At 38.3% G+C, this 16,957-nt stretch overlaps 1 protein-coding gene across 1 annotated transcript in view; it reads left to right on the top strand.

The window, feature by feature from the left end:
* LOC115923721 (melatonin receptor type 1C-like) overlaps positions 1-16,708 on the top strand; it is a 37,759-nt gene extending 21,051 nt beyond the window's left edge. Inside the window, exon 2 of the mRNA XM_030984991.1 lies at positions 16,270-16,708. Coding sequence (XP_030840851.1) covers positions 16,270-16,708 — 439 coding nt within the window. The remainder of the gene's footprint in view (positions 1-16,269) is intronic.
* Positions 16,709-16,957: the final 249 nt, after the last annotated feature.

Genomic DNA, 16,957 nt, shown 5'->3' with positions numbered 1-16,957 from the left:
TTTTGTTTTTGTTACTGTTTCTTTCATCAGTCGAGACAAATGCACTATTTTTCATCGAAACTGTAATGACGTGCGTTAATATTGTCGCATCGTAAAAGGAAAAAAACACCAAACAACAAACAATTTGTTTTTCTTTCTTGTACATGCATGACCATGAAGGCTGAGTGCTCTGATCGGGGATTTGTAATCTGGTATTAAATAAGAAGTTGGGAAAGGGAATATAGATGTCATTGGCATATGTACAGAGTGAGGTACTTGAGCAGAAAGCAAGAGTTGATCAAGTACTTGAACTTAAAGATTTCTGAATTCCATCGTATCGATCATCGACCCAATATATATGATTATTGAGTGATCGACCTGTGGATGGTTGAATAAACTTGAAAATAGTACAGTAAGATGATGTTTGTGGTAGAAACCCACCGGTAGCGATAATCCTTAATGATCATTCTAGGGAGACTACGTGTTTTGTGGAGACATTAATCATTTATGAACTGCTGGAACTATGATTTCTTTGAGAAAGATGTGACGCAGTGTTTGATAATGCTTCACAGCTGCGGTCTGCAGATTCTATGTGTTAGTTTAATCACTATTATCATGGTTATTTAGTAAGAACTAAGAATACATGTACCCTCAAAGGTTCAACGTTCATACAGTGTTAGAAGTATTCCAAATAGTTTCTGTTTTCATCTCGTATGTTATGTTTCAAAGTACCCGAACATTTTACAATTGTGAAATGTGAATGTTTGTAAATAATGGGTGAAGGAACCATGATGTGATTGCAATCCCCGATTCAAAGTACAAGCAATCATCCCACCCCGCCAAAAAAACAAAAACAGGCCCTCGTATTTCACTTTCCTTTTTATAAGTAGACCAGGGAATTTCACCTCCTAGAACAAACTATTATACATGAAGTGTGCACTCAAGTCTTCATCATTACTCAAGAATGTGAAAATGAAAAGAGAGTCATTCTTAGGAGACTGTGGAGGAGAGTCATTGCTCTACTTTGAATGAAGGCAGAACATGAAATTCTTTTGGGAATTGGTTCAAACGAACAAAAGTGGCGGGAACTATTTTTATGTTTATAGCATAATTGTCCACACTCTTGGCTCGAAGAGAGGCGATGCAAGTGGGCCATTATATGAATCGTGAATCAGCGCAAACGTTGTATTAAGTCCATGGTGGAAGAAAGTTCGTGAACATCCATGGCAAGACAAACAACCTGCAGCATATTGTCGTGCCCTCTTCGACCCAGACCTATTCAATACATCAAGTTTCTGGTGTTCGGTTCCCCCAAAGCTCTTTAGACCCCGTGAGAACGGAATGCATTTTAACACATGGCGTAGCCCTTCAGGTTCGTGGTGGCAAGGGGCCCTAGCTGTACCTCCCTTGCTGTGTTTAGTTTCCCTCGAATTGAGCTCTGTAAACCACGTAAGAACGGAATGTACTCAAACACATGGGGGGTAGCTCTTCGAACGGAAGAGGTAGGGTCAGGGGCACTTTACCTCCTTGCCAGTATTTACCGTACACATGGGCATGGCGTAGCCCTTCTAGTTGGTGGGAGTAAGGGGCACTGCAATTCCATGCCAGATTGTACTCTTACAGATGGTGTAACCACTTACATTGAAGGGATGGTGCAAGGGGTATACCTCATCGAGTACCTGCTGGAGCAAGATGTCAAGTATTCAGTGACTCTTTTGTTTTAATTTTAGAATCTTATTCGACAGCGATCCCAATGTTTTTGACGTCCAGATGACCCCCTCCCCTTACACAAAAATTCAACAAAATAAAAAACAACAACATCCGCGTGGAAAGTTAAGAGTTCTAACACTAGACTGTCTACTAAACTTCACCGAACCGACCCCCCCCCCCCCCGAAACTGGCGGTGGTTAAAAAAAAACGTCAATTTTCAACCGACGGGAAAATGATAGAAAAGGATATGATTTCCCCCTTTTATTCCCTAAACGATATTGAAACCTCCCAGATTTTTAATTGAAATTATCAATCATTTCGGGACAAACAAGAGGGAAAATGTCGTGCCATGGTCTAATTTTTCGACAAAGAAAAGGAACATTGATTGCTATTTAATATTAACTGTTGTGAGAGGTGGGATCCGGAAAAAGGAACTACCTGTGTAAATTGTGATTACGAAACTGTAAACAACGTATTATTCCCTCTACTGGGTTGTGAATAAGAATATAATCAGTTTAAAATGCATTGTTCTCAACTATAAAGAAAAGAAGATTCCAAACTGAAAGCTAAGCCTCGTACTTTCCGTTTCCACCCGTCGCACCCGGTATCCGAGCCTACCGTCGAATACAGGTGTATATAGTTAAGACAATTAAGAAACAATTAAGTTAGCATTATTAAAGGTGAATTAAGCCTTTGCACAAAAATAGCTTGGGGGCTCCGGGATTTGGGCCCATACGCAATACAGTGTTTGATTATTTTGTTTTGGTTAAATATTTAACCAATACTGTATTCTAAGTGCATCTAGTTCACACAACGCTTTACAAAAAAACTTGTAACAGAGAAATATTTAACATTCCCCTGTTCATAATAAGGCCTGACCTCCTTACCAAACAAGTCAAACATCGTGGATCCGTGAGAACATTTCGATTAAAATGTGTCTGATGTAAAATTGCTGAAAAACAAGCGTACAATAAAAAAAGTTATAATGTATAAGCATGAGAAACTAATATTCTACTATCTAAAGGAAAATATGACTTTTTCTAGTACTAATATAGGTCCATGGTTTGAATTGGTAAATTCCTCTTTCGCCCATTCAGAATTTGTTTGCGAAGTGTCGCCGCTTACACGGTATATGCCTCACATGAGTAGTCATCGTGGGAATATATGCCAATTCTATAATACATTCAAATTTATACACGTCTACCGAGTGACGAAATATCAAATTTTGAAATACCTGTTTCGAGATATAAAATTTCAAACGCCAGAGTACAAATGCGTACACTAGTTGTTGCTAGGTCGGACATATGCGCTGGCTTGTCCGATCTAACGGCCCGTAAGGTTGCAGTGTGCATTCTGATTTTTACTAATTATTCGTATTGGTAAAGGAGTTATAATGCCTAATTGCGTATGCAATGAACTACACTGTACACCTAAAATGGTCAAAGTCGTCTCTTTGCTGATATTCATTTCATGTTCAATGCCAAGGTTTGATTCTAAATGTTTTCAGAATTCCAGCATACGTGTATCTAGACTATTTCATCAGTACATAAGCAACTCCTTATACGATTACTTTTGATCACTAACCGTCGCAAAGATAAGAACAGTTTCTGAAATTATCGAAGGTGTAGACAGTAGACTAAAGGTTTAGCTGCCCCATTGTCAGAATAAAGTCTGCCCTCGACGACTATACCATTCATTCATTCATTCCTAATGATTTATTAGATACAAACTTCAATGGCAGCCGTTCAAGGCTGAATTGATGAGGTGTAACAAAATGTAACAATTTACAACTGACAATTCAATTACAAGTAGTAACAAATCACGATCAAATACGATAGAACATTATGAAGAAAATACGGAATATGTAATTTTATTCAGCCAGAATTACAGATAAAAAAACATGACAAACATGTAGTGCTGAGACCGGGAGAGAGAGAGAGAGAGAGAGAGAGAGAGAGAGAGAGAGAGAGAGAGAGAGAGAGAAGGGGGGGGGGGGGGGGGAAGAGAGAGTGAGAGATGAGTTTTAAGTGATGTAGTAGGGAGGGGTGGTTAGTAACTCCATGGTTATAATCAGACTGAAAGGAATCGACTAGTGTTCAGAAGAGTGGTGAGAAAGGAAATAGATTAATTAATCATAGAGATCCTAATCAGAGAAAGAATTATTGAGGATTATGCAAGAGAGTGAGAGAGAGAGAGAGAGAGAGGGGGGGCAGAGGCGTACCTGGGGTACTCCGTCAGGGGGGGCAAGCGACCGAAACAAACAAAAAAGGCGATGCTAATTTTCACTTCTGGCGAGCGAGCGAGCGAGCAAAAAAAATCTTTAAGTAACGTTTGGTATATAAACTGGTATTGTTGCAAGTTGGGGGTGGGAACATTCACTTGTTATAGCGACGTTAATTTCATTTTTTTGCAAACTAGTGTAGCGAGCAAGAAAAAAAATCACTTCTTTTTTAACAATTGCCACTTAAACTTGGTTCAATTGTCCCATGCAGGGCGCGGGAACAATATTGTGTTTAGGTGATTTTATACCCATTTTAGCTAGCGAGCGAAAATACATCTTTCTCTCAATGAATTGCTATATAAAATTTGTTTCATTGTTGCAGGTAGGGGGCGGGCACAATCGTGTTTAAGGCAATGCCAATCCCATTTTGGCGGGCAGGCAACCCCCTACATTTCTCTTTTTAATGATATTGTAGCAGGTTAGTGGTGGGCACATAATTCCACGAGCTAGCGAGCGTAGCGAGCGAAGAAAAAAAAAAATCACTTTTCTTTTATAGGGAAAATATGGTACATAAAACTCGGGTTCATTGTTCCATGTCAGGGAAGTGATTATTAAAAGCGGTGTTAATTCTATTTTGGCGAGCGAGCGTAGCGAGCGAGCAAAAAAAAATCACTTCTCTTTATAGGGAAAATATGGTATATAAACTTGCTTTAATTGTTCCATGTCAGGGACGTGATTATTAAAAGCGGTGTTATTTCTATTTTGGCGAGCGAGCGTAGCGAGCGAGCAAAATTTTTGTAATGATAATTGGTTCATAAATTTCAGATTTTTTTGTTGCAGGGCAGGGCTTACACAATCATCTCTAAGGTGATGTTAATTCCGTTTTGGCGAGCACGAGCACACCAAAACTTATTTGAATAACGTTTCGTACATAATTTTTAACTGGTTGTTGCAGGTTGGGGCGGGCACGTTAGCGGTGTCAATTCCATTTTGGCGAGCGAGCATAGCGAGCAAGCAAAAAAAATAAATTCTCTTTTAATAGAAATTAATAAATAAACTTGTTTTTATTGGTGCAGGTCAGGATGGACGCAATCGCGTTTAACGCGATTCAATTCCTTTTTGGCGAGAGGGCGAAAAAACTCTTCCATTTTTAATGATATTGTTGCAGGTCAAGGGTGGGCACAATTGTTTCCAAAGCAATGTCTATTCATTTTATTCGCGAGCGAGTGTAGCGAGCGAGAAAAATGAATTAGTCTCTTTTAGTAACATTTGGTACATATATTGTGTGTTATTGTTGCCATGGTTGCAGGTCGGGGCCCGTCGGGGCAGGCACAATTGTATTCTAGGCAATACTAATCCTTTTCTTTTTTCAGGGGGACGAGGAAGTGAAAACATTTAATACAAAATAGGCTAGCAAGCAGTTCGCGCCAGCGAAGAGTTTCAAATTTGTTATATCACTTATATTTTCCTATTTTCATTTGTTTTAATTTTTCAGGGCCGTATGCGGAATATTTTTCTGATGGGGGAAGGGGGAAAGATGCGTTAAAAGTTTTCGAAGAATCTCAAAAGCAAAAGGAGTGAAGGGAGTTCGAGCGACCGAACTGGTCATGAGGGTACTTTTGCATTTTCAAAAGTAGAATTGAAGGATTTGGTATAGGCCTACACTACATTTAAAGGAAAAAAACTGTACGATTTCAAAATATCTGGGGTCAACTGCCCCCCCCCCTTGGTGCTTACGGCCATGTTCTTTATTTTTTTTCCCCATTTTTATTCCTTTCCTTTTCTTTTCCCTTTTTCTTCCTTTTCTCTTCTTCTTCCTTTTTTCTTTCCTTTTTTTCCTTTTTTCTCTTTCTTTCCTTTTTTCTTTCCTTTTCCTTTTTTCTTTTTCTTTCCTTTCCCTTTCTTTTCTTTTCTTTCCCCTTTTTCTTTTTTTCCCCTGGAGCCCGTCAGGGGGGGCACTCTGCCCCCCCTGCCCCCCCATAGGTACGCCAGTGGGGGGGGGGGGGGGGAGGAGAAGAAGAAGAACGGGAGGAGGAGAAGGTAGAGAATAGCCATTTCCTATCGAAACATGTTTCGATTTTATTTCTGTTACTAGATGTGAGACACCCTTCCAATCTTTTAGAACTAGCCCCGCCACTATTTACCTAAACCTCGGCATATTTCGCAATTCGCTCGTTTGTGCCTATGTGCAACCCGAGAACTTGCACTGAATAAACTAATTTGTAAAACCTCCTAAAAATAAGTACCGGACTCCGATTTCCACCTCTGGCATAAAAAAAATGAATACTGAGCACTTTCACGAAATTTTAAAAGAACATCCGATTTATTTGGATACAGTTCTGCAACCTAAAATGTGTAACCCGGGTGAGTATGAATAGAATAGGTACACAGTCTTGCTGATTTCGATAAATTCTACTGAAAAAATAAATTTGATACCAAGATAGAGTTGAATATTGGGGTTGTGGTCATCTGAATGACTTTTTACCCTACTCTTTAAGTAGACGAAGAACATTTGAAAGCACCGGGTTGATTTCATGATGATGGTAATAAGAAACATTGCAATTATTAACTGACCATCTTCAACAATTCCAAAAGATATTAAAGGTACTATGTTCCTTTTGCAGCCAACCTCAAATTCTGTAGAACTTTGCAGGAATTATGAATATGTCATGTATGTCCTATCTGTTATTTTTCTTCTTTGGTAATAACATACATGAAAAGAGTTGTAAAGGGGACATGATCATTTGTCTACATCAATAACCCACTTCTTGTGATGGCCAAGATTAAACTGATTGAATCTTTGCGCAGCATCAAGACTATTACTTTTGGGCTCTATAGCCCTAAAGTCGATTTGACAACTAATAGTCGTTATTTTCCCACTTGAAGACATTTTCAAGACCCACCTTTTTTAGGGAAGTTCTAAATTAGTATTATCTGTCAAATGCAGTTGGAATTTAACTTTTTCATTTTTTTGCCTGCAAATGGGACATAGTACATTTAATGAATCTGCTCAACAGGAATATCCGACCGTAGCCCTCGTTTTGTAATAGGCAAACTTTAAAGAGATAACTGACGTTAAAGTCCTAATATTTAACTTCATTTATGATGAATTTTATGCTCAAGTATTTGTATCCTAAAATGGTTTGATTATTTATCGACTTTTAATATTGTATTATTACAGATGAGTTAATTTTCTGTATTTTTTTTGCAAATATCATTTGATTTTAATTTTAAGTAGGCTTTTTTTTGCTTCATGTTTTGATTGAGTGATGGAAATGATATAATTTGAATTGAATTGAATTTTGTCGAGGGATCCCTCCCTAATGCAGATAATCGCATTTTAAGAAATCAAGATAAAAGAAAGGTAATTCTCCATTGAATGGCCATTAGAAGTCATATTCGGATTGCGGTATATATCGTTGTATTGGTCGTAAATTAAAAAAATGTTACGTGCAAGGAAGGGTATACTTATGATAGTGATTTCAGTTGATTTTTCGAAGGTTTAAAAAGCGTTCGTGATAAAAAAGAACCACTTCACACACTTTCGTGCTGTTTTGAGACCGACGTCGAGACCAGAAACAGGGATGTGGGATAGGTACATGATTTACTCTCTATAGATCGTGGGAAACTTACCTGATTTGATTTGAATTTAGCTTGGAGTTCTCATCGTTGATTAACATTAATGTCATTCCGTGATAAATGAGAGAGAGAGAGAGAGAGAGAAATAGGATTTAAGATTTTCTTTACTAACAAGGTTATAAAAACCTGCGGATCCGCATCTGTGGTGAAACATTCTTTACATCCGCTACTACGGTATGTGAACGTGCTGTATACAGCACGCAATATGTTGGTAGGAGATTGCATTTTAATTAAGTGAGTCTGAAAAAGCGCGCCAAAACGAGGATCCACGGGCCCCAATGTTGATTCCGCTGTTGCCTGTGAATAGTTTATAATACAGGAAATCATAATAAGTTTATCTCATCAAGGCATACCGTTTGTACCAAACTACGTAACAGTTGTCTTAATTGCATTACGTCATATTATGATTAACATCGGAAACTCATCTCCATGCGCCCAACCTTATGGTTCGCTATGCACCTGTTCTATTCAATGACAGAAATAGTCACTCATCAGATCGAATCACTAATTATGATTCAATATACAACCCTTTTCTGGTGAACTCAATTCGCAATGGGTTCTATTTGAAGTTAGGTGTATTTCCGCACGAGTCATTAGATCGAATTATATGTATTATTTGTATAAATTGTTTCGAACAATTATGTATATAGTTTTACATGCGTGCTGACGTGTGTGCTTGTAACTATATTTCGGGTATACATATTTGCAATGTGAGTTGAACTTCTCGACAATGATTCAAAATTAGGATATAATGATCGTTGAGAGCCAACTTTTCATGTAAATGGATATGTAATAATGTTTTTAAAAATCTATACGGTTTATTTGGCAGCTTAATTTGTTATTGCGATTAAATCTACTGGATCTTACATTTCATTCTAAAATTATTAACGAAATACACTATACGCCTCCATTCTGTAAGGCAGGGAAGAAATGAAATAATCTTCAATTTCAAATGTTCCTTCATTTTTGTTTACGGTGTGGTGGCGCTCTGTAAATTTATTTGAAGGAAATAAAGAGTTGATATTGAGGTTAGTATCGAAAGCTCGTTTAACACATATTCTATATATGAACTACCATCCTCCTCCTCCTCTTCTTCCTCCACCTTCTTCCTCTTCTTCTACAATAGAAACGAACAGAGAGAAATATATTATTTGATATACGAATAGATTAGCCATGTAGGCTTATTATTATTATTATTGTTTTATTTGGCAAATCAGGTCACGTAAATACAATATTATAACAAACATGAATTGAGACAAAATCAATTAGAAAGTATATCAAAATATTGTAATAGCAGGTGCATCCGCAGACCTTCCTCCCCACACCTGACCAGACGCACCTGATATTGATTGAAATATTTATTAATACATCAACAAAAATTCATTTTCATTGAGAACACAATTTCAACAACAACCAGTCTCAAAGCTATTGCACGATCATTATTATGTAATGAAGGTAAGCCCTATTTCATGTACAGTATATGAAAATATAAAATTACCACATGGACTGTTGTCATCTTAGGCCAGCTATGTTAAAGAGCATGAAAATTAACATCTTACCGGGGGACGCATTCGTGGGAGTCGAACCCAGACCCTTTCAATTCAGAGTCCCTGCCCGTGTTCCTCTAGACCATGACAGCTCGACATATTGCGATTAAACTCCCCACTGCACTGCACTGCAGTGCAATGCGCTCATCAAACATGAGGATTACACGCCATTGTGAATGGCTATCAATATAAACCATCCCATATTACATTCTATTAGTCCAATGGGCTGGAAACTGATTTTTATAAAGAGAACAATTTGTTCGTCATCGTGGTATTTTGATTATTTCCAACTGAATACGTATGACATGGGTAGAGTCTAGAGATCAACGATGTCTCGTAATCCCTTGAGACGAGCCCGTAGTCGAGGAGGTGATTGAGACACGGCACCTCTGTCAAGTGCGTATGAACTCTTGCACTTTTTTGTGAAGCAGACGACACGTCATTGACACAATCTACGGTTTTCCCGCCAAAATTCATTAAGTAAAGATGAGATGTGGGGCCAAGTAAAAAGTCGTTTATTTTCATCACCGACTATTCATTGTTTAGGTTCCGACTGAGTCCGCATCACGGCTGAACAAAGATGAGATAGCTTGACAGTGACAAGCATGGATGCTCATCAAACATGGATACGCTACAGCGGTTTGCTCGGGTATCCCCTTGATTCGTCATCTATCTCTAGCCCATCCCGAGATGATTTTGCTATGATGCCAGTTATTAATTTTACACGTTTCTATAAAAAAGAAATTAAAAAAAAAAAACGTTTGACATGCTTTTGTGGGATAGATTGATTCGGTATGTTGGCAGTAGGGCCGTATTGACTATTGACACTATGTGGTACAAATAAAACAAGGTGGGAGGTCATTGGAGAATAAGGAGATTTATCAACAAATACAGAAGAACGAACAAAGCAAGATAGATGGGCACTAGATAGATAAATAGAAAGATAGGTAGATTGTATTTGGTAGAGATAGATAGGTATAGATAGAGTGAGGGAGAAAATGAAGGAATCATGAATGTGAAAATATTTCTGTATCCCTCCTTTTTCTTTTCTCCACTCTTTCACTCATTTACTCCCCTTCTCTCTTTCTCTCTCTCTCTCTCACTCTCTCTTTCTTCTCATTCTTCTTCCTTTCTTCTTCCTTTCTTCTTCTCTCTTTCTCTTCTACGTCATTAGCATGTAACATTATACGAAAAGAAGGGTCATCTACATGTGAAATAGGCCTATATATTTTTTGTATAAACAGAATCCCATATTATCTTCGCATAAATGGAATTTTGATCCCTCGTCAAACTTTCATAGTTTACATTAATGTAATTTTATATTTTAATCTGGTATACCCACGGGTAGCTTTGAAGAGTAAAGAATAGCTATACAACATAGTCCTACATTACAAGGAAATTCACCCTCAAATAATTAGTTTTACGACAAAGGCGGAGCAATGAGATAAACAAAGGAAGTTTAAAGGAAAATATGAAGAAAAAAAGAAAGTTATGAATCTTCAAGCTGTGATCGATCTAAGCTATCTGAAAACAGTGGATGTTCATCTTACTCTGCTGGTAGGGAGCAAAACATAATATGTCATAAAAAACGGGAATCTGGATTACACTTTTGAAATAAGATCTTCTAATGACCATGGATACACACCTGCACGACACACTTGATGATAAGTTCTCAACAAAAAAAATCTTCATCATTTCGCTGGTACTATAAAGTTTGGGTATAAAGTTTCTTATTATAGTACACCCCACATTTGTTCTCATTCTGCTGGCAGAATGATGGAAGTAACATTTCAGATTTTGTTCTAATATTCATATAGTATCATCATTATTCCATCATGGGATGGAATCTAGGATTTTGTGAAGGGGGACGGTGGGGGCACACTGCACATTTCTGGAAATTATGTTAACCAAGCAAGCAAGCAATTATCTGACGGCACAGGGGAGGCTCCAGGTTGATTTTAAAGAGGGGCTGGGGGCACAGTTAAACAAATTCAAAGTCAAGCTAGCAAGCAAGCAAAACAGAGCAACATTAAACATCAATCAACAGTCTTTCAGCTTCTCTAGGGGTCGAAAATGTGTAAAGTTAGAAACACTTTTTCGTGCCAAGGAGGATTTGTAATATCCTCCTTGGTCGTGCATTATGGGGTAACATGCTCAATGCACATACTGTATTCCACCCCCAGTGTCCCCCATGGCCCCATCCGTCAGTGTAGTCGCGTGCCCAGACTCAGAGTTCCTTATTGCTTTACTGGTTCGTGATTGTATACGGAGCATCATCAACAATCAATATACCTCCTTGATTTTACCTCGGGATTTCTTCTCATCAAAGAGAATGTAACCAGGAAGTTACTCCCTGATATGAGTAACCAAAGACTTCATTTTTTATCAATCGTCATGACTTTTTTTCTTCCTTTGCATCTCCTTTTAAACAAATATGAGAAATGAAAGTTAACCTACAGTAACGAAACCCACCCCAAACAAAAAATCCACCCCTCCCACGTACTCCGCCATACCCTTTCCCTAGTGACCGGTCATTCGTACTATTTGGATTGGAGTAGGATATATATTATTTGGATTATGCTATAATAAGCTCTAACAAGACAAGTAATATCCTGGGGCCTCTTCGCGGGGAGTGTATTACGTAATAAGTATGACAGTCATATGAAAATGTAGTTGTATCCGGATAACTGTCATCATTTGGGATTAATGGAATTTAACAACTGTCTCCTGCGATGATGATGATGCAAAAATTATGTAAGTCATATGAATCATAATGTACAGGTGTCGTGGTCTAGTGGTCACCGGACTGCGGATCGCATGGTTCACGGTTCGAGTCCCGCTGCGGCACTAATATCCTTTGGCAAGACATTTATCTACATTTGCCACTTTCCATCCAGTTGAGGTAAATGGGTACCTGGTAGGAAATGTTTTCCTTGAGCTGAAAAGCAGCAGAGCGCCATATTAAATGGCAGCCATGCTAAAGCCGGGGTAACTAATAATTGGGAGCGCCAGGAGTGTCAAGTTTGACCAAGGTTTGACAGACATGAGCGTTATACAAGAACTATTATAAACATTATTTATAATAATTACGCACAGAGAGCTACTGCACTTTTCAGCATTCAAAGGTATACACTACACCAGGCCTAATCGATGTTTTACTTGTGGAAGCCGAGAAGAGGCAAGTGCAGAAAGAAGTCACTGCAGGTATTGTTTAAATTAAATCCATTGCATTGAAATTGTACCAAGTGACTTATGCTATCAAATTCATTCGTTTCTCCATTCCGTCGATAGAGCATTATCCTGGGCCTGCTGAAGGGAAATTCACAATTAGTGATAAAGGCTTATTTTCCGTACAAATTTCATCGAAATTACGTAATCACTCGTATAAATGTTCATGAGATCATGCTTTCTCTTTTGCAACCTAAATATATTGTTTTAGTACCAATCACATCCTTTGTTTTCCATTGTTCGTGCACTCTGTAATTAATTGTTCGTCGGTCATCACGCTTCGGTTCTCACTCGAGCCAGCTGCACATGTCAAAACATTGCTCCATAGGGCTTCATACCAGAAAACGGGTCATCGGTTTTATGCATTGTACTGCAGCATCCCGTGGTGATTTTCTTTCTAAGGAAAAATATGAAATGATCGTCGGATTTATATCTCACATGGGGGCATATTGTTATGGTTACACCACCTGTGTTTGTGAGTCATTTTATCGATGTTTTACTTGTGGAAGCCGAGAAGAGGCAAGTGCAGAAAGAAGTCACTGCAGGCTGTTGAGGGGGGGGGGGGGGGGGGGGTATTAGGGGATATATGAGAACGTATGGGAGATGATAATAATAATGGAGACTAGCTACGATGGCAGGCTATACTGTATGCCTATAATATAGCAGGGAATATTCCACACAATTTTTTTATATAATCAATCAAGAATATTGAAACCATATACAGTTATATAATAAGGCTTATTATATAACTCTATGATTGAAACATGTTTCCCTAAAATCCGAAAAAGGGCCTACCTCGTATTTAATATTTCTATGTGCTTTCTCATAATTTATTTGCATGGGGGGGGGGGAGAGATAATCATTTTCATCTCTACTTCGTTCCCCACCAATTTACACAAGTGAAAGACAAATTAGACAGCGCTCTAACATCGTGGAAGAGTAATAATCAATTCTGTAATACTAAAATTCTGCAATCGCGAGTTAATCAGGTTCAGAGGCCTGTACTTTGATATAAGAGATAAGATGAGCATGGTTAGGACCTATGTAAACGAATTATTCTCAGAATCCTAGCACATTATTATTAGATCGGATACTGTGATTACGACAGACTTTCATAAATCATGTAATTTGTGATGAAAAGGAAAAGAGTAAGCTCTATCATTTCGACACCCATCCTCTCAACCCTAATGATCATGATTGTATTGATTGATGCGCATGATGAGGCTGACTTCCTATTATCATACCATATTAGGAAGTGATCGGGACTGATCTAGCTATCTATTATAACACTCACATATTGTATCCCTAGCCGTGCTGTCACAATTCAGCTGCAATGTTTCTTTAACATGATGATTAATTACACATCAGAAAACAACGGCCGACTTCCAAAAGGAGTTAAATCCGAGTATTGTGAAACAGAACTGCGGACTGTTTTTGTCATGGATTTCATTAATCTGTAGGCCAAGATTATGGTGTTGAAACGGTAACGTGCGTTGCTTTATCTGACAAGCACAGACCATTGTAGCCGAGTTGGTCAAACTTTGTGTAAAGTTGTAAACTATATTAAAGATTCAAGTACCCCGTCCCCTTTTTGTATAGCTCTTGCAATCTCTGCCGCGAGCGTACTGCTGTGCGAAAAGTGGTTACGCTCTCAAATTCATCGTTAGCGCCTTATGTTGCTCAACATTTGGCAATGTAATCATGCTTTTATTGTATGTGGAGATTAAGGTTTGATTAATATCCGAGGAGACAGGTGCAGATAGAGTTGTTTAATTTAGGTTAATTGAAGTTCCATATCATGTTAAAGCACGGGGAAGTGGTTAGGATCATTCTCCTCCGATATCCGCATATTCTTCTGTGACGTGGAGCTTTCGTTTTATGTTTAGTGCTTAGGTGTACCAATAATTCAGTGAAATGTAATGAAGACAGAGTGACAATTCTTGTTAATTTTTGGCATGTATTTTAGTTCTCTCCAAAGAAACTAGAATTTCAGAGAAAAGATGCTTTAAATATTTTTCTCTATGCACATTTTTTGTTAGTCTCAACATTTTACCCACCGGTACATGGGGGATATGAAAATGGATGAAGGGGCTCTCTGCCATCAATTCCATTTTATGTGACCGTGTGGGGATTAATCTTCAGTAAATGGGTAATAACGCTTAAAGATGAAGTTGAGTTCTGGTAATGCGATTGCATTGTGAAAGAAACAGTGTGGAATGGATCAGAAACAGTTGATCATGTAGCATGTAAGTATTGGTGTGCACTGCAAGGTTCTGGAGTCATCAAAATCATAATAAATTTGGCCGAGTCTTGGTAAAGTAACAAGCACTGTACACAGAAAGCTGTATATGGGAAAACACTCACGGTGTCGGGGTTAGTACTACCTTGATTTCCTTGTCTTTCTATGCTCATTACTCAGTCAGTATACATTTTCTTCCAAAATTGTTTGGCAAATGTCATTTATTTGCAATCTTGAACATTCAGTGTAAGTTTCGTTTGGTTCTGTGAGAATTTTTTTTTTTTTTTTTTTTTTTTTAAAACCAGAACTGGAGTTTATCTTTAATCAAGTTTTATATAGTCTAGGCATGCATAAGTATATAGATAGACATGCATGCATTAGCTCTAGGTTGGCAGTGTCCTCTTATTCTGAAGCACTACGTTGAATGGCAATTTGGCACCAATAATGGTGTTAGATTATCTGTAACGGAAAATGGATTTTGTTGAGCATACACACAATCGGATGTAATGGGTTAATTACACTGTCAACTGATATCAAACATTCCCAACAGGCAGATAGGCAGTTAACTAACCATCTAATATTGTCTAATTACTGCTTTACAATCCAAGGTTGTCGAAACACCATTAATCAGCCATTATTCAGCGCATTAACCAAATCCAGATTGTGAGATTCCGGAAGTCGGCTTTTGGCCCTCGTTGACACAACTTATCACCAAGTTCAAGGTCTCCCATAATCCACAATGACAAATCTATTTCACTGTATGACTTCAGTATGGCCATCTCGTCTAATCCCGTTGTCAAATACCAACAATTGCTTCCGGTAAAGGAGTTATTTATATGTCAGAGGTCACGCGGACGGGAAACTGCCGAAATTAGCCGATGATAGCCGATGTCTCTGGACGGACGTATCACATTGAGAAACTCGATCAAGGATGGTGGATGTTTTAGAAAAATCCTGAAAGTGATAATTTATTGATTCCTGTATGGTTTTATAAATAGATTATCTTGCTTAACAAACAGTTGTCGTGACAAGTGTGTTTTCATTTCGAAACGAAAGAGTCCACAATTATTTGTAAGATCGTATAGATTGAAAGACGAAAGAGCAGAGATGGCTATCAGTGATGAAAAGAACACATAATATGAAGAAAGTGGCTAATTTATAAAGAGGTTAATGGGAAGAAAAAGACTAACAGGTATAGTGGTGGTTATTTTACCTGACTGCTAAGAAAGTATAAATTCTTGTTAGTAAGCAACCGACGGCTTTCCGAGGGACCTGGCAATGAGGATTATTGCCTTACCAAAGAGCACTGGCGCATCAACTTGGTTTTGAAGTTCGAACCCGGGTCGCCGGATTACGAGACCACTGCTCTGCCAACTGAGCTATCGCGCCTCCTCTACAAATATTAATTGCTCTAGAGGGTCCCTCAGAAATTATATCTAAATATCGGCCCACCGAAAGACAACATTTTCATAATAAACATATACTGATTAAGACCCAATAGGCTTCGAAAATATATAATTAATTGAAGGGACATTTCTAGATCATTCTCGTTTACAGCATCCTAGATTTTTAGAGAAAATATGATAATGAATTCAGATTTCGAATGCCGAATTTTTAATAGCGAAAAAGTAATGTCTTACATGATTATAATTGATGGTTAATTCATTAACTTTGTATACATTTTTCTTTGTTTTTATCTGCTCCAGGATTTCTTGCAAGGCCCCTCCCTCGAAGCAGAACGGAACAAGCAACAACAACCCCCAGCGAATCAGCAACCATAATGCTTCCATCACCTCCTCACATAGCTCACTCAGAGGACGCCAGCTACGTCGACAGGTTGAAATCACCAAAAACCTTTTCTATGTCGTCTGCGCGTTTCTCATCTGTCTCACTCCGTACAGCGTGTGCCTTCTCTACGACGATAGCGACCCGTTCGTCCCTTACGCCGCCGCCATCGTCTTCTGTAACTCGTGCATAAATCCCATCATCTATGCCACCAAACATCCGTATTTCAAGAAGGTCTTCAGGTGTATTCTCACATGCAAATGCAGTGATATCCCTGAAGCAGCTGACGTCATCAAAAGGGTGTCAAAAAAGACGAAGAATAATTGTACGGGATGCCGCTCTACGACGTATGAGATGTGACAAAGAAAGGAAACAAAATCGTTACAAAAAGAACAATATGTATGAAAGTGACGATTATACGATAATCGCAACAAGAATCAATTTCTTGAAACGAGACAAAAATAATATAAGTCTTTTAGCAAATTAATCCTTTGTTCAGCGTTAGAGAGAGCGGTTCGTTCGTTATGACTGACCGGACAACAATTCGAAAACTACTGGCAGTACACTGAAACACCGAATGCCGATGTGAAGTAATCGAGAGTTTGAGCA

Source organism: Strongylocentrotus purpuratus, unplaced genomic scaffold (assembly GCF_000002235.5).
Source record: "Strongylocentrotus purpuratus isolate Spur 01 unplaced genomic scaffold, Spur_5.0 spur5_contig_835, whole genome shotgun sequence".
Taxonomy (NCBI): domain Eukaryota; kingdom Metazoa; phylum Echinodermata; class Echinoidea; order Camarodonta; family Strongylocentrotidae; genus Strongylocentrotus; species Strongylocentrotus purpuratus.
This window is presented reverse-complemented; position numbering and strand designations above follow the sequence as displayed.